General features: G+C 33.9%; 1 protein-coding gene and 1 long non-coding RNA gene across 4 annotated transcripts in view; one reads left to right on the top strand and one right to left on the bottom strand.

Annotated features, from left to right (window-relative positions):
- The window catches only part of LOC117199541 (uncharacterized), a 69,766-nt gene that overhangs the window by 19,889 nt on the left and 30,675 nt on the right, over positions 1 to 19,202 (top strand). For 2 of the 3 annotated variants that reach the window (XR_007476904.1, XR_007476906.1), the window contains exon 3: positions 10,457 to 10,549. This is a non-coding gene — a long non-coding RNA (uncharacterized LOC117199541). Of the gene's footprint in view, positions 1 to 10,456; positions 10,550 to 11,458; positions 13,690 to 19,202 lie in introns of those variants that run through there. The other variant, XR_007476905.1, reaches the window with a different exon arrangement.
- Positions 1 to 19,202, bottom strand: part of MYOZ2 (myozenin 2) — a 35,220-nt gene that overhangs the window by 1,654 nt on the left and 14,364 nt on the right. The window contains exons 3-5 of the mRNA XM_033419340.2: positions 16,867 to 17,036; positions 11,689 to 11,818; positions 6,180 to 6,363 (exon numbers count right to left, since the gene is read on the bottom strand). Coding sequence (XP_033275231.2) covers positions 6,180 to 6,363; positions 11,689 to 11,818; positions 16,867 to 17,036 — 484 coding nt within the window. The remainder of the gene's footprint in view (positions 1 to 6,179; positions 6,364 to 11,688; positions 11,819 to 16,866; positions 17,037 to 19,202) is intronic.

Raw genomic sequence — 19,202 nt, 5'->3', positions numbered from 1 at the left:
ACAGTGGATTACAGATGAAAAAAAACATATGTAAGTCAACTATATGTCAATAAAAAACTAATAAATTTTTAAAAACAGAAAAAAAAATAGACAAATATCCAATAATGAAAAGAGCTATGAGAAGATTAAAATAGGATGATATAATAGGGCACAACTGAATGACTAGATAGGTAGAGAAGACATCTCTGAAGAGGTGACATTTAAACTGCCATCTGAAGGTCAGAAGTTAGCTATGGACCGTATGCCTGAAGCACTTCAGCATTTCAGGTAGAGACAGTAGCTAATGCCAAGAATCTAAAGCAGAAATTATGTTGATCTTTTCAGGAAAAGAAAGAAGGCCTATCTTGTTAGACAGGTGAGGGGGATGGCAGAAAGGAGAGAGGACAGAGAGGTAGATTGTGTGGAACTTTGTCCAATAAGGAATATGGATTTCATTCTAAGTGTGAAAGGGAGCCATCATAAGGTGTTCAACAGGGGAGTGATAAGTATAATCTGATTAAATTTTTATAAAGATCACTCTGACAGCTGTTACTATGTGAACAATTATAGGTGGACAAGAATGGAAGAAGGGAAGATATTGTAGCAATTCAAGTGAGAAATTATGGCAGCTTGTACTTCAGGTGTTTTCCTTGAAGAAGTGGGTGGTTTCAAGATGTGTTCTATGGGTAGAGTCAACAGGATTTGCTGACAAATTGGATAAAAATTGTGAGAGAAATGTAGAGATCAAGAATTACTCCTAGGTTTAGAGTTTCAGCAACTGGCTGATAGAAGACAAAGAGGAACAGGGTTGGTGTACGTGTGGAAAAAATTACTTTGACATCCCAATGGAAAGGTCCATGCCGGTTTTTCCCTGTTCACTTTCATATACTATTTGTTCCAGTCAAACTGATACACTACTTGCTCTTTTCCTTATGCTTTCCAACCTCATTGCCTTTACAGATATTCATTTTTCTCTGCCTGGAGTGCTCTGACCCTTATTACTACATTTCTAAATCCCCTTTAAGTTCTTTAAGTTCTAAGTATGTTATATAAGTAATTTAAGTATTTACTAATTTAACTTTCTTCTTGAAGCTTTCCCTGATCTTCCACAGCCAGAAATAAGCTCTTTCTCCCCTAAGTTTCCATGGACTCTATTTTAACCTCCCCTGTCCTATTTTCCATCTTTCATTATATCCACTGGTCTGACTGTTGTATTTCTTACCAGCCTGCACTCCAAGAGGACCGGAATTCTCTCTGATGTATCTTTGTAACTTACTCAATATATGTACTTGTATGATGTATTGTACCTAGAAGATTCTTATAAACGTTTGGACAATGGAATTGGCAAGACTATATAGATTTTCCAGTATTGCAGAGACTATTTTAAAGCCTGGAAGAGATCTGATTTTCTTCAAAGCTCAATCACCTATGATCTTTCTTGAATATCTTAATTTCTGGGTGATAATAGTGAGGGACCATGGAGTCTGATAAAGTAAGGAGAAAATGATTGATAGACTTTGAAAAGTGAGATGGCTTTGATGTGTGGAATTGAAACATTATTGAAGTAAAGAATAAATGAAAAATAAAGATAAAATGTGATAGAGAGTGGGATGCTTGAAATTGAGATTTTGAAGGTAATAATAGGTATTGGTAGTGATAAACTTTAAGAAAAGCCAAGAGTGACTAAGGTGGGATTGAGAGACAGATCCTTAAAAGCAAGACAGTGAAGGACATGAAAGGGCAGAGAGTTCAGTGGGTTATTTACGTGGATACTTAAGCCACCAAAAAGTGATGACAGGAATACTACTGGGGAAGAAGAGGGAAAGCCAGATAAGATCTTCAGTGTCCACAGAGTGGATAGGTGACCCAACAATGGCTCTAGCAGATGTAACTGTGTCATATAGTATAGAATCTCATGTCTTATTGGCCCATAATTTTCTTGTCTTCCAGTGTTTTGCTCCCTTCTGAAGAATAGTATGTTTTACTTTCTATTGCATCTGTTCTCCAGATAACTGACCTTATAATATTTTCCCCAAATTGCTGTGGAAGATATGGATAAAAACAGATCACTGACTGATGCTGTAACCTCAGTCTAATGTAGTATTTCAGCAATCATATCAGTATAGACTTTCACATTCCAGGGCCTAAAACCATTACTCTGGAGGTGAGAGAAATTGTTTAGGAAAATAACTTTTAAGAATTTAGATCATCAGTCAGGTGCTTTATGACTGTTAAACTTCAGAAGGCATAGTAATAAAGCTAATATTTATTGACAGGGTACTGTGCACCTGACACTGTTTTAAGTGCTTCTCAAACTCTTTTGGTATAGGAATCACCTTGGGATCTTGTTGAAGTACAGATGCTAATTCAGTCAATCTAGTGTGTGTCCTGAAATTCTGCATTTCTAACCAGTTCCCAGGTGATGCCAGCACAGCTGGTCTGACCACACTTTGAGTACCAAGCTTTACATGATTGTCTCATTAAATTCTCACAACAAACTTATGAGTTGATTCTTTTTATATCCCCATTTTATGGATGAAACTGAAGCACAGATAGTTAAATGACTTTCCCAAAGTCACCCACCTAGTAAGGTGTAGATTCAGGATTTAAATCTAGGCATCCAAACTCACTGAAGGCCTTCTCTTCTATACTACCTTATATCGTACCCGCACAAGATAATTCTTAAGGAGTATTGGGCCTTCTGAGATCACTTTCTAAGTAGAGCAGTATAATTAGGAATCTCAACCACTTGTCTGTGTCTAAATGGTGTCAAACCAGGTTGCTATCACATTCGTGATGTTACTAGGTGATTAATGTCCCACATTTTGTTACATGATTTAGTGAACTGAAGAGTCTTTATGACTCAAATTTGACTCAGTACATAAGTAAAACTTATTCTTGGATGTCCAAGATGTCCAAGACAACATTTTGTCATTTTAGAAATTTACCACTGTAAAGCAATAGTTTGTTCGTTGATTCATTCATTTATTCATCTAACGAATTACTGATTGCTTATTATATCTAGATACTCTGCTATATGCTAGGAATTCAAAGATTGTAGTAGGTCTTAACCTCAATGAACTCACAGACAAGAGAAGAGTGAAACGTGAGGGGGGAAAAAAACACATATGGACCAAGGTAGTTACTTTAAGGGAAAAATTTCCTGAATACAGAGGAGCTTAGGGTAAAGTTTAGAACCTGGGATCAGGACCCGCCACATAATTTTGTAGGGCACAGTGCAAAATGAAAACTCGAGCCCCTTTGTTAAAAAATTATTAAGAATTTCAAACATTAAAACAAAACATTAAACCAGCCATGGTCTTTTTAATTGTGGGGCCTCCAGCAATTGCACAAGACATACATTCATTTGCGGGAGTTTAAGGGTATAGATATCCATTGGATACAAGAGGCTGGAGTTGAGCATTTCTAGATTTAGGCTGAATTTGGTCAATTAATCTTGTATTTATTAATTCCAGAAATCACCTTTACTTATTTATTTATTTTTTTTCTGAATTAAATGAAAAAAGAAATGTTCCCGTGCCACTGAAATCCAATATTTGGGTTTGGCATTTAGTGCATTAGCTTTTCCCTTTTTATCCAGTTCTGTTTTGTTTTTCCCACCCAATTGGTGGGTCATTTTCTTCTGTAAATGAAAACATTCCCTTCTGTTCATCACCCATCTCCTACCTCCTACCCCTTATCCAGTGAAAGGTTGCTCTTTGAAAAGCAGTTTTCTTTTCTTTGGCACCATTGAGACTATATCCTGTTTAAATTTTTATTGCCCTCGGACACAAAGTAAAGAAAATCTTTTAACAGAGATGTTAAGCATTCAAAGTGAGAGACTATTTGTAAGATTTTTAAGATCTCTGAAAATAGTTTCAAGTTTTAGTTAGTGAAGCAAAAAATTCCACTGAAAGATTTGGAATATTCTACTAAAAGATCACTGTGCTTCTCTGTGATTCCCGTAACAGAATTTCTTCAAACATAGATCTGGCTTAAAATGATTTTTACACTTTATCGTCTATGTAGTGACTAACAAGCTTGTTTTACTCAGATTCAGTTAATATATGAATCTGTTTTGTTGTTTTGTTGTTTGTTGTTGTTTATTTCAATGGATCAATAATTGGTTTGCATTTGTAAAAATTAATAGTGCTGGACATATAAAACACCCATAATAATTACTGATTATTCTATAAGGTAAAAAATTATGTAAAATGGTTGTATAGAAGTTAAAATAAATTGCTCTACTAAATAGATAACGCATGTAATATATTTAAAGGTACTTAATCATATAATCATACAATGTATTTACAGATGATGCAATTAATACAAGGAAAGGTTAAGTGACATACCCAAAGTCATACAGCTTTTTGAAGCAGAGCTGGAAACCTCCTTGCTCCTAGTTTACTTTTCCTCACATGTTACATAGATTTAATATAGTGTTATTTAAATATAACATAAATATTTAAATATCTCAAAATGAGTATAAGAATACAAAGTTGTATTAAACTATGGGCTATTTTGAGATTATGATTAGACTTGGGAGCCCATTCTCATCTAGTCATTACCACTGCTGAAGGCTGTAAGACTGTATCTCACTCTTACATGCTTTATTAACAATATCTAGTAATTATGTATAATAATATGGGGCTACCAAAGAGCATTATTTTACTCTTTGCAAAAGACTTTGAGAATATTTGGAAACTACTTATTTCCTCCCCCTTCCTCTCCCTGTCTCTGTTCTCATTTGTTTTTACAAAAAGAAAAAAATAGATATATTAAAATAAAATTTTCTCAGGTAAAGGAGAACTACTAGCAAGTTAAGTTCTCTCCCCCCCTCCTTCTCTCTCTTTCACATACACATACAGTGTTACATTTACAAAAGCCTTGATTTAACACAGGGAGCTACATTTCCTAATTATATAGTATTGTGTTCATTGTTATAGCACTCACTTGGTCTTTATACAATCAATAGGCATCTCTTTATAACCAACCCAGATACTATAGTGTGTTTGTAGAACTGGAAGCAAGCTGCTCAGCAGATATGGGGTACTGAAGCCACAAGGTATACAGAAGTCATATGGCATCTCTAAAGCACTAATCTCAAAAACAAGCCTCAAGTATTCCATTAGTTTCCATTTCATCCTAGTGTTTTACTTTTATAATTTTCTACATTCTCACTTTTGAAAAAAATTATATCATTGATTAGAATGGGCTTTCAACATCCTTTCTTTGCCACACCTCAAACCCTCCTTAAATTCTATGATACACCTCATTTATGCAATAGATGTAGTACTAATACTATTAGCATTACTAATAATGCTAGTAGTACTAGGTGTAATACTAGTAGATGTATTACTAATGTATTACTAATAATAGATGTAGTACTCATACTATTACTATAGCAATATGTGAAAACTAAATTGTTACTAGTACAATAATTTGAAAAGTACTAAGGAAGGTCACTATTTAAATGCAGACTTTGTGGCATTCTTTTGTAAATCAAAAATGTACTCCTTAATTTATTAATTTTTAAGTGAATAATCACTAAGCGGCCTATAAATTGAGTGGGTGTGAGACAGGATACCGGAGATATTTTGCTCTAAAATGAAAATCTAGTGGTCAAAGAATGGATTATGAGACCATTAAAAATATATGGAAATTATAAAAAATGGATAACAGGGAAAAATAAATGTCCATTTTGTAAACTATAATGCAGATATTATTTGGCAGTATTTTTGGTAGCATAAGTATTGGTGTGTATATGTGCTGGAGTCTTGGCCCTAAATTACCTTTAATCTGGCTTAAAGCCTACGCAAATATAAATTGGAACCTAGAGTTAGATGGTAATTCTCACAGTCCTGCATGCAAATTATTTCTGAAATTCTTGAACAGCATTGTCATTTGGAGCAGCACATAAACTAATATCAACCTTCAAATTAGAAATTATTATTATTAAAATAACATTTTAAAATGTGGGAGATGATCTTAGTGATTGTTTCTGTATTATAGCATTCATTGTTACACTAAAAAGGGACTAAGGTTTGACATATTAATAATATTAATAATATTGCAAAATGAGTCTTTGCTATTTAGAGTCTTTAAAAAATTTTTTTCTACCAGAAGATTCAGTTCTCCATACCATGATATAAAAGCCTTGGTATTGCATGCTGAAGTGTCACCCAGGATAATTGAATTACCTGTTAAAGCTCCTGTAATCAGGCAGTTCTGCCTTTCCTTCAGGCTTGAAAAGTTTAGGGTATAAAGCCTCTAAAAGCTCTGGATCATTGCTAATGGCCTGTTCCCAGGGTGACTGGTAGTACTTAGGGACAGCTGTGGTGTTGAATCTTTCAGGAGGAATTTCCTTCAGTGGTCCAGAATATCCTTTGGAAAAATATTGCAAGAATAAGTAAACACAGAGTGCCTAAGAGTTACTAAACTCCACCTAACATTTTCCCATGTTTAATTTTTCATGCAGGGGTAAATTTATGAAGAGTGCATTCTTTTTATGATCTCTCAGAAAAGAGTAGTCTGAAAGTGTGAGACATTTTTAAACCCCTTTTAATTCATGGAATTTTCAAAAGAAACCACTTAGTGTTTAATTTTACCAAATCATAGTTAATTTTTTCCTTGACTATCTTAGTATGTATTTGTTCAGTGAAACTATTAAATTAATTTTTTAAAAATTGTGCCCCTTATATTAATTTATACTAGGCCTTATATACCACACTTAATGGATTAATTTAGAAATGTAAATTGAGTGTCTACTGTGGTCTAGGTTCTGGGGAAATATCAATGAAGACAAAAGCTCCCTCCTCTGGAGCCGATTCTTTAGAAGTAACGTTCAGGTGTTGACTATCCTAAATTTCTGAGTGGTCTGTAAAATGTTCAAGCTTCAAAATGGTGAAGCAGTTTGTTTCCACTGTCTTAATCAGGCCCTTCTTATTCCCTAATGTGTCCATCCCTTGTTTACTTTGTTCCTGAGGATTTCTAACTTTTCTTCTTCCAGTCTCACCTCCTCAATTTATTTTCACAAGAGCTAGAAATTTTCTGTAAGTACCATTTAAAAGTCACACAAATTCCTGGCATAAATGTGAAACCATTTTCACATGCATTAAGTGACATTCTTCAAGTCTTCAAAGGCACAGCTGTTTACTCTCCAGCTATACTACCATACCACCTAGTTATGTCTTTCATATAATTCTCTCTTCCACCATGTCAAAACCTCTACCATGTGATCACTCCTACTTTGGGGTTTCCCTGATGCTCTTTTCCTTCTCTAAAATGTTTTCAGTTTTCTTCTGTCAAACCATGCCTATCCTTTCTTTACACTAAAAATTACTTTTTCTTTTCCAAAAACTCTTGATAATTTCACCAGCAGACAGTTATTTTTTGCAGTAATTTAATTTTCTTCTGATTGTCTCCGGTATCAAATGGTAGTCTCTTCGGTAAGCTGCTTCTCTCCGCTTGCCACTTAAATGTTGGTGTTACCCAAAGCTCTTTTCTTAGACTATACACTCTGCCTAGAAAATTTCATTTATATTCTTGGCTTTAACTATGATCTACATATTGACGATTCCAAGGTTTGTTTTTGATCTCCAGGCCCTTCTATTCAACCACCTATTATATTTGTCCAAATTAATACTCTCCTGGCACTCTTTATAACCTATCTAGACCTACGTGTATCCGTTTTCCAATACATGCTGCTTCTTTTTGTATATTGGTCATCTTAGCAAATGTTATTACTACCCTCAGATGTCCAAGACAGAAGCACTGTCCTAAACAATTCCTCATTCCCACAACAAATCAATAAGTATTACCAACTATATTTGAGGATTTCTAAAATAGGGGCGCTCAACTTTGTGTTTCTGAATCACCTTGGGCACCGACTTAAAATGTTGATAATGGAGTCTTCCCTCCAAAGACAGGAAGTTTCAGATATTGCTTACAAATTGTATGCAGGTGATTTGCAAACAGAACATTGGGAGATCTTGTTCTAGCAAATTACCTCTTTCCTCCTCATTTCCATTTTTCCCTACCTGGTTCAGGCCCTGTGCATCTCTTGCCTGGGTTTTCACAGTAGCCTTCATACTTATCCTTTAGCTCTCAACCCTTCGTCCAGGCACCTCCCTGTTGCTGCCTGAGTGACCTTTTTAAATGGAAAACTTTATCATGTCACTCACTTCCCTTACTCCAGGTTCTATAATGGCTCCCCAGGACAAAAATCAAAACTACTCAGCAAGGGAATTCCTTGGTGGTCCAATGGTTAGCACTTTCACTGCCATGGCCTGGGTTCAATCCCTGGTCAGGGAACTAAGATCCCACAAGCCATGCAGTGTGGCAAAAAAAAGAAAACTATTCAGTATGACACAAATGGCCCTACCTAGCTGTCCAGCCAGCCTCATCTCCTGCCCTCTCCTCTCACATTTTATGTTCCAGAACTGTGGATCTACTTGAAGCTTGTATCCCGTTATGCCTCCCTACTTGTTCCATTTGTTCCCTGTGCCTGGAATACTCTCTCTAACTCTTGTCACCTACAAATTGCTATTTTAAACCTTAGCTTGAGGTTATCACTTCTGTTTATTCACTCCTGACTTTCCCAGGAAAGCAGAGTTACCTTTTACCATGTCTTTTCTTTGTATAGTATACATAACTCCATTACCATGACTACCACATTTTATTTCCTATTCCTTTCCTAAAATTGATCAGAGTCAACCATATAGAAATTGGAAAATTTCAAATTCTGTATTTTTAAAAACGTATTCAAATCCCACTACCAAAACACAATTTTTCCCGTTTTTCTTCACCTATAAGCATAATGATCACATAACTATAATTCTAGTGCACATGGAATCTTGTATTTTATTGCAAATCAATTTTGTTTGAAATACTTTTGAAAGCTTCTACATCATGTTCATGATCATTTTAAGGGTTTTGTAATAATCTAATAATAATCTATTGACTTGAGGAACTATAAATGGTCTAATCTTTTCACATTTTTGAACATTCCAGGTTTTCAGATTTTTTAATAGAATTAACTAATAACTTTTTTCTTTTTTGATAAGCTGAATTATTTACAAGAAAGAATCCACATAGTTTAACCTCTGAGAAATAATACAATTCAACAATGCTATATGCCAACATTTTTGTTTGTTTTTTTTTTTTTTTTTTTTTGCGGTACGCGGGCCTCTCACTGCTGTGGCCTCTCTCGTTGCGGAGCACAGGCTCCGGATGCGCAGGCTCAGCGGCCATGGCCCACGGGCCCAGCTGCTCCGCGGCATGTGGGATCTTCCCAGACCGGGGCACGAACCCGTGTCTCCTGCATCGGCAGGCGGACTCTCAACCACTGCGCCACCAGGGAAGCCCTGATTTTTAAATATATTTTTAATATAACTTATTTAAATTCAAAGGAACTTCATTCCTACAGTATTGTGGCATCGTAAGACTTATTAATTCATATTTGAGATAAGTTGGCTTGTGGAGACGTAGGTTAATCAATAAAAATTTTTGCTAAATTGGGATAAGCTATAATTTGTCCCCTGAATTTGTTATACTTTTCAACTCATCGACCAAGAAGGAAGGATCCATTACTCTTGCTTAATCACAAGCTATCTGATAACCTCCAAACTCTCCCTTTTCTTAGTCTATATTACACAGACATATCCAAATATTTAATAATTGAATATTTAGCTTTAAATAGCTATATGAATTTGTATTTTCAAAATTTCTCTCTCTCTTTATATATATACATAGATAGATAGATAGATATTAATAGATAGATTCCTGATGGTAAATAAAATGTACATATGATATTGAATTATATATGCAGAGAGAAAATGAGACTACAAATATAGTGTGGACATTTGTCCTGTCTCCCTATGTATGATTCCTTGAGGGTAGAGATGAATTTTTCTATTCCTTTTGCAATTTCATAGTTTATGATAATGATTAATAATAAACATTTTAACTTAGTAATGGGAGTACCAGATTGAATCAACATAAACTTTTCTATATGTCTTCTGTTTCCTATTTAAAAAAAAAACCCAGGCTTCCCTGGTGGCACAGTGGTTGAGAGTCCGCCTGCCGATGCAGGGGACACGGGTTCGTGCCCTGGTCTGGGAAGATCCCACATGCCGCAAAGCAGCTAGGCCCGTGAGCCATGGCCGCTGAGCCTGCGCGTCCGGAGCCTGTGTTCCTCAACGGGAGATGCTACAACAGTGAGAGGCCCGTGTACCGCCAAAAAAAAAAAAAAAAAACCCTACCATTCCAAACATTAGAAAGCAAGAGGTTGCAATATAGTGGTTGGAGCTAAAAGAATATGTATATAGTCTGTTGAGTATTAAGAATATAAAGGTGGGTAGGGAAAGGATTAATTTTAACTGAATACTTTATTATATGTTAGTGACTATACTTACATTTTCACATTTAATTCTCACAATGACCATGTGCAGTGAGATTTATTTTCCTTATTTTACAGATGGAGAAAACTGAGACTCAAAGAGATTTATTTTCCTTCCCAACACAGTAGTAAAATGGGCAGAAATGAAAGGAGCCTGCAGGTTGAACCCAGGTCTGTCTGATTCTAAAGCTTCTTTTTCCCCCATGTGCTTAATGTTGTATTCGAGAACTTAAAATTGTAAAGCTATTTGAGAACTCTATTACAATGCTTCACTTCAGAATTCTGTGCATTCTAATTGTGTATTTGGTTCCCTTCAATGTTACTTTATTATGTCTATCAATACCTTTTCTCATTGTGTTCAATAAGAACGTCCTGATAAGTCTAAGCTCATCAGTGACTGACATTCAACTTACTTTTAAATAAGATTTAATATTATACAGTTGCTTTACTTATATATTTTCAAAAACACTAGTGCTATTTGAGAAGATTTCCAGAAGTACTCTTGCTAAATTTAACTGTTTAATTTACAAACATATGACATAAGTATTGCTAATTTCAATATAAAAGTAGTTGAAAATTTTATAAACCTACTTTATACATTACTCTTGAGGAAAAACTTAAGGGTATTTGCTTTAAGTTATTTTGAAAAGTTATTGTCTAAATAGATCAGATAATTTTTCTGATTGAATATTTCAAAATCAAACAGTACTTCTAACATATACTGATTTGGATAGCATTTGCTTCTCTTTTAAGATAATAAACAAATATACAGTATTAAAGGATTGCATTTAAGGTTCTGTAAGAGAGCAGAAAATAACAAAAGCAATCTCCACAAGGTCGCTTCACATGAGGCATCTGTAAATTTGGTACCAGATCTGGATTTAATTCTTGAACAGTCAATATTGGCTTATAGCTATTCACAACCTCAGGTTCTTAATTTGTAAAATGAGGATTATAATAAATGTCATAGAGTTATTATTAAATTAGACAAATATATATCATAGCAATTCATAAATTATACAGTTCTATACAAATAGGATTTCAATATAATTACAAACAACTTAATTTTTAATATAATAGGTGATTGCCAACAAATACAATGGACCATCTGAAAGAACGTAAGACTCCTGTAAATGTTTTACAAGACTCCTCTAGGTCTAAATCTTTGTCCTGAACTTATCTACAAAGTAGATATATAATGAGAAAAGCTGTATCATTTAGATACCATTTACTAAAGAATCCAAATGACTTGAGTCATATATTTAAGTGCATAACAACTTTATTGTTCTATTTGTAAGGGGATTAGTTACCTGGTGCAATGTTTTCTGGATTTGGGGGACTTCGTGGATCCGGGGTGTTAGGAGGAGTAAATGGGGCTTGCTGTGAACCACTTTCCAAGTTGCTTCCATCCAATTTCTCATTCTGCATGGCAATATTGTGCTGTATTTGATCAAAAGTAAACTCAACTGAAAACTCAAAAATATTGGATAAACTAATAGGAGAAATCATATGTGCAAGATGCCATTTGTATACTTAGAATTTAAATACAATGCCACTTCATTGTTACATGAGGTCTCAATAATTTATATTGTAATTAGTTGAGCTATTGAATGAGAAATTTTACTGATACCAATCTAAGATCTGTTTTGTGATGGCAATCCACTTAATTAATTGAGCCTTGCTGTGTGCCAGGCACTGTGTCTAGGGCTTTGTATCAATTATGTAATTTGCTATTCACAACATACCTAAAAGGGAAATCTAAGTATTTAATTTTTAAGTCTTTACTAACTTAATATCATACAGCATACTCACCAAACGTACGGCTTAGTCATTGTTACATTACTATTTTATTTATACTTGGGATTTAATGATATGCTTTAATATGCCTTGTTTTAAAATTTAATCTGAAATTTGGACAGCAGTCATATATAACAAAAAATATTTGCACTTTAAGCTGCATGAACTTATAGAAGGAAGAATTTGGGGTTTCTAGAAAATAAAATGCTTAGAAGAGCATTTGTCTTTAAAGTTTTAGGTGAATTTGTTTTACTCTTATAATTTGGGATTTATTCTATGGCAATATAGCAGTTTAAAAACAGTCAGTTTGCATTTTAACAGAGAATAACAGACATTGTAATAGGTTATATCCTCAGAAATATGGCTAGGACTTATCTCTATGGTAAAGTATTGTTTTAATCATATATGAGAAATATATATATACTTTTTAAAAAGCCAATCTATTTAAGAAGTGCGTAAAGTCAAATCATCTTTTAACTTTAGAAGGAAAAATTTATTGAAAGGCATAGCAAATAAAGACAAATTTTGACTTTCTTCTGTATGACATAAGCAGAAAGTAGTTTAAAATATTTTTTCATTTCTGTATTTATTTATAAGATGATAAGGTAAAGTACAATTTTACAGTTTAATACTTATTCAACTTTATAGAAATGTGAGGATAAAAGACTATTTTGTCCTAAAATCCAAATACTATAATTAAAGGCCATAAATTAAGGCCTCACCTGATAAAATTATGAAGAAAATTAAGTTTATTGCATTTTCAGGCTTCTCCCACCCACAGCCACTCTCCAGGTGCCTTTTACCTTCACCTTACTCTAGGCAGCACCCTGGTAAAGTTGCTGTGGAAATGAGTAGGGCAATGTTAGTAGGGGTAAGCTGGCTTATGGAGCCATGCAAGAAGGCATGAGAGGCAACATCAACTAGGTGAGTACAAGGTCTTGATTACTGGGCATGAAAGGTTGCATTTTATTCAAGAGGCAATAAGAAACAATTTCTAGAGATGAGTAATGCTATACTCAGATACATCAGTTTTCCATGTTTTGAATTTAGCTCTTGTCTTAAGTGTTCAACTTAATTGACTGGATTAATATCTTTTATCACTTCTGAACCTACACCACCTCTTAGAAAAGAGAAAAGTTCTCCCTAACTTTAATTATAAATAAAAGCCAGTTGACATAAATATAGAAAGTTTAATTGTATCATGCATAAAAATTACTTTTTACAAATTACTGAAATGTGCCCATGAAATGAATTTCACCTAAACTTACAAATCATTCTACCTACATTAATTTAAAAATTGTCACACTAACCTCATTTATAGATAGGAAAATCAACTCTTTCTAAATAGTCATTAATTATCAGGAGACACCTAGTAGCTCTATTGTCATTGTTAAGTATACAAACAAAGGCTTTTAATAGTTGGGTAGTGACTTATTTTAGTTATGATATAAGCCTTAAATTATTTTTTATAGAGTTATTTTTTGAACAAAATAAATAAATGTTCAGAATCTCAATATATTTAGTTTGGTCTTATTTCAGAATTACTTGTTACAGTATACTTCCCCTTTTCCCAGTATTATCTAATATTTTAAGGATTTTGAAAAGTCCATAGTTACTAAAAGCAGATGTAGTCTTAACTGTAAAATGTGAATTGTTTTGATTAACATCCTTTTGTTGTGATTTATAGAAGGGACTTTTAATTCTGATGAATCATTCTTCTATTTTATTTTCACTCTAATGCTCATTTTCTTCATCCTTTTTTTTTTTTTTTTGCCTATTTCTGTAAGAAGTTGATCAGTTCATGAACTAGGGCTTCAAAATTGGCATATGTAGCAAGCAACGTATCTTCATTTCTTTTTAAAAATGCCTATTTTCTGTTGTTATTTATGACATAAGAAGTTTTGTGTGGCTTCAGTTTGCCAGTTTCTCAGCAATAGAGTAAGCCCAAAGCTGTGCTTTTTTTTTTTAATAACACTTAATATTTAAACCAATGGCATTCATTACCAGGGAGTTGATTTATATTTTCATCTAATGATGTCCTTCCTGAACATTATAATAAAATAAGAAATGCATAAATATAAGTTAAATAATTATTTTGACAATATCTATAGCTCAAGGGAAGCAGTAAAAGGAAAAGGTCATTTCAGAAAATGTAGTCAATAAGTTAATTTGATATAAATCATATAAAGATGATTCAAGAATTAGATTATAAGTAAATAGTTGTTTTCTATTTTTCAATGTTATTTTGTCTCTCTATCACTAGACAAGAGCTATTTATCTTTGAAATCCCAGCATAGTTTCTAGAACATGGTAGGCAATCAATAAATTTTTGCCAAAAGTATAAATAAATGAATGGAACTAGACCTGAACCTAATATTTTTTAAATTCCTGTCACATTATCAATGCTTGCTTCAAGTTGCAATCTAATAACCGTGATAAAGCAAATGTGTCATCATACAATGTAGCTCACTACCTTCTTCAGTGATTTATTATGCAGGTCATTTTTAGAATTAGGATCAGAGAACACAGATCTTTAAAGCCAGAAAACACCTTACAAAACCATTTGCATCAATCCCTTATTTTATAAATGAGAAAACAGGTCCAGAAAGGCAAAGAAAGTTTTAAATTGACTCCAAATTACACAGATTATGGGAGAGCCAGGACTGAACCCTGGTCTTCCAGTTTCCAGGCCAGAGTTTCTTTTAATTACACCATGACAAGTGTCAGTGCAAGAACTCTAGAATTCTGAGAGCTGGGTTTCAGTCTACTTATTATGGTGTTACTTAAGCCAAATAAATATATGTACTTCCTTGAATACTACTTTCCTCATTTCTAAAGAAGAGAGAGTAAATTTCATCAGACTTCAGAGTATGTTATGTAACTCAATGACATGTGACTTTATTCCATATATTATTATTGTTTATTGCTCTATGCTATTTATCAGCATTTAATTGCTTATTTCAATATAGCTATTTGGGATTATTTTATTTATTTAGTTCCCAATCTTCTAGGAACACTGAAAAACTATCAAGACCTGTTCTTAAACATTTTACCTATGACCAGAACATTTGACCACAGGTGTATAAGATTATTGTCAGTAATTGGAAATACTAGTGATAAGAGAATATGCTTTATTCTAATGGACATTTTAAATCTCATTGTACCTTCCACCAGAACTGTAGTTAAAGCATTATACTTAGAGATATAAATGTAAGTTATGAAAACTAGATTTATTCATTTATTCAGATGTCTAGACTTGTAGATGACTTTTCAGAGAATCTCCCTTAAGCTGCTATATTTCATATTATTCTTCAAAGCTGCTTCTCTGTTGTCATTATTGAAAGAATATGATTATATAATTACACTCTGTCAGATGAGTTAAGGGTTATTTTAGGCTCATGCTGTATTAGCTGCAGACATTTTCTGATAAGATGATACTGGGCATAATTATAGGGTAACATAACATTGCATTTATCCATGACTTCAAGTGAAAACCATTCTTCATAAGTGTAAATACTATGGTTGAGTAAAATTTGATGTCTAACTGAATTCATAATTATAACTAAATTCAATTCATGGGTGTTGAAGGATGCTCATTAATGTGAAAAGAAACTGTTTAAGATGTTCTCTAACCATTTATTGTTAACCAGCATCATAACAAGGGAAATAGTTCAGAAATGAAAAAAATTGTATTGTTTGTGAGTGCGGTTGTTAGTTCTGTAATGTGTTTTAGTAATTATGATAAAAGATCAGTGAAACCAGTCTGTTTGCTTTAAAGAATTTAGCTGTCCATTCAAAACAACTTAACTAGTGATGGCAGCTGGAAAGGTTTCAGGTTTAAATTCATAAGTAAACTTATAGACTTTTCATAGCTACAGGAAGAAACCCTCAATAAAAATACACAAAAGACAAAAAAACAACTTATATTTGTTGTAGTCTCTAGCATCTCCTCAAATTTAGAACCAATGCACTGTTGCTTTTTGATTCTTCATACCTGGTATTTTATTTTTAAAGTCATTTTCCCAAAGCTAATTGTTTTTCTACTATGAACTTCTTCCTCTAAAATCTCTCTGAATGACAAGAGAATATGGTATTCATGCAATATGTAAAATATAATTTAATTAATTTGTTTGCTTTTTTAAACTTCTGGTTGATGAAAACTTTTGTCCAAAGAGTTTTATCCACTTTGGTTTTGTTGTTAATAAATAACAGACTTCTCTACACAATGTGGAATAAATGCTTTGAAAGGAGATCAACTGTGTCTGTAGTTCCCAGGCATGTTTTACTGCCAGGATGTATTCAGCCAATAAAATGCTTATACTTACTTTATGGAGCACTGTGTGCTTTGGAAATATTTCCATCCCAAACATTTAACCAGTGGTGATAAGACCATGGAAACTTTTAGTACCACAATGTCCACTCCCTCTCCCTGGTCTTAGCAGAACAGAGGAGCTCTTCAGTGCCAAATCTACAAACTTACAATGTCTGTACTGAACTAAAAAGATACTCATATCATGCATAATATTTCCTTTGTTTATCCACCTAAACTATTCATTATCATGAAAATAAAAAGTCTAACAGAATCAATGAAAAGAAAATTTGTAGAATACTTGTTTGAGAATCTAATAACACATATAAATTTAGAAGTGCTGCCCGTTTATTTAGATACCACATTATCAAGTTATACCTACATTTATTTGTGCTTTAGATTCATAATGGAAATTTTCAAATGTATATTTGTCAGATCTTCTTTGTCGCATCTTAAATAGTCTGGCACCACGGTTACTGAGATGGGATAATTCTTCCAACATGATGTCTCTGGGGATGCTGACTTTTTTGCCCAGGTCCATGCCATCTACATCTGTAAAACAATATGCATGTGCATGAAAACCCCAAGATAAGCATTTTTAAGTGCTTTGCTAAATTTCATAATTTATTGCCCGCTATATGCTAGTATAGTGACTAAAATATAGGCTCTTTACTCAGACTGCCTTGGGTTGAATCCTGGCTCTACTACTTTCTAAATGTATGATCATAGATATGTCACTTATTTTTTGTAAACCTCAATTTCCTTATCTCTAAAGTGGGGCTAATAATAACACCTACTGCATAGGGTTGATTTGAGGATTAAATAAAATGTTTCTTATCAAACACTTAGCATCATACCTGGCACATAGAAAGAGTGAATGAAAGTAAGCTAATGACACTATTAATTTAATCTTTCCTTATTTAGTGAGTTTTCAAACAACACTGATCATAATTCTCTTCATAAGCTCTGTTTGACTCCCAACATTTTTCTGTATCAATTTTAGCAATCTCTGTTACAAGAATGTCTACCCTTTGGCCCATGCCACCCATTTTCCTGTCTCTGTCAGAATGCTATTCATTCTGCATCTAGCACCAAGGAGCCTAACATAAAATAGGTAGGTGATAAGCATTAAATGAACAAATCCTTCTCAATCTAGCTTATGTGCCATTTCTGTCAATTCCTTCTCTAAAATCTCTATTCATAATTATTCATGCCTTTTCTGTATTCCCATAGCACTGAATCACAATTACTTGATTCCGTTTTACTTATTTTATGGCTTGCACATTCTTTATGTTTTTGTCTTTGTGTCCCCCATGCCTTAAATATAGGAGATGTTCAGTAAACAACTGTTATTTTCTATTTCTAGTACTGAAGGACTTTTCTAAAATCCCAAAGAAATAAAACTCCTCCACTTGCACCTTTAATCAGAAATATCTTTTTGTGTAACCCACAGAGTTCTTTTGCCACTGTGGACTGCTCTTAAATGCAAAGAAGAAAAATTGGACCATTTGTAAAATAAATAATTATGCTGGTTGATGGGGACAACATTTTCTGATGTAACAAATTAACCCTAATAATTAGGCTTTTGGAGGTCTTTAGAGATAAAATAATAAAATTACTTACAAATTTTCTCCCCATTTTGCCTTGAAAAAAAATCAATTTGTTTATATATTTTGATGTTACCCAGAGAGGAGCTCCATTAATTATAAAAATTATAATATCAAGACTTCTGCTTCTGGGAAGATAGAATAGATCTACTTTTCCCTATACCTCTACTAAGTAAAACTAAAAATCCTGGACATTATGTATAAAATAAACATAAGAAGACTCTGGAAGTTGGAGAGAAGAAGGCAGACCAGCTAGGGACAACAAGGTCCTTCCTCAGGATCCAAGGAACAACAAGGTACTGAATTCTCTGGGTTTTCTTTTAGCCCCATATATCCCAGACTTGGAGCTGAAGATGCTATTAACCCAGAAACACCAAAAGGTGCAGTCAAAAGCCTCCAAAAAGATTGTTCTTACTAGCCAAGACCAGGAAAGAAACAACCTAGAAAGACAGAAAACTTTTAGACAATAGCTACTCTACTTCAGCCAAATACCACAGGAAAAACTTTGGCCTCACCCATATCAACAAAGTTCAAGTGGGGAGCCCAGAATTTTACCCTTGCAAGGCTGTAATGAGGTGCCCCGATGCTCCCATAAGGGTGGTATCAGAGGGGCTAAGGAGGAAGCTGGGACTTTCATCCCTGTCAGCCAGTAACAACCCTCCATCCCTGTAGTGTTAGTGGAGACCAGGTGGGATTCTGAACTCCTACCCCCTCCTACTAGTAACTAAGTGACCCTCCTCAAGTTTCAGTAGGGGCCAACTGGGAAACCTTGACTTCCTACTTCCACCTGGCAGTGATGAGGTGGCACTCTCCTTCCCCTGCTGAAGCAGTATCAGACTAGGATAGATAAAACAGAAGGCTTAAATAAGAGCAAGATTCTTAGAACATAATATGACAATATGCAGGCTCAAATAAAAAAATCATTTGTCATACCAAGAATCAGGAAGATCTCAAACTGAATGAAAGAAGACAGGTGCCAACATGAGGTGACTGAGATATTAAAATTAAATAACAAAGATTTTAAAGCAGCCATGATAAAAATACTTCAAAAAGCAATTACAAATTTCTGGAAACAAATGAAAGAAAAATAGAAAATTTTAGCAAAGAAATA

This window comes from Orcinus orca, chromosome 4 (assembly GCF_937001465.1).
Source record: "Orcinus orca chromosome 4, mOrcOrc1.1, whole genome shotgun sequence".
Classification (NCBI taxonomy): Eukaryota; Metazoa; Chordata; class Mammalia; order Artiodactyla; family Delphinidae; genus Orcinus; species Orcinus orca.
Note: the sequence above shows the minus strand (reverse complement) of the source record. Positions and strands in the feature narration are given on the sequence as shown.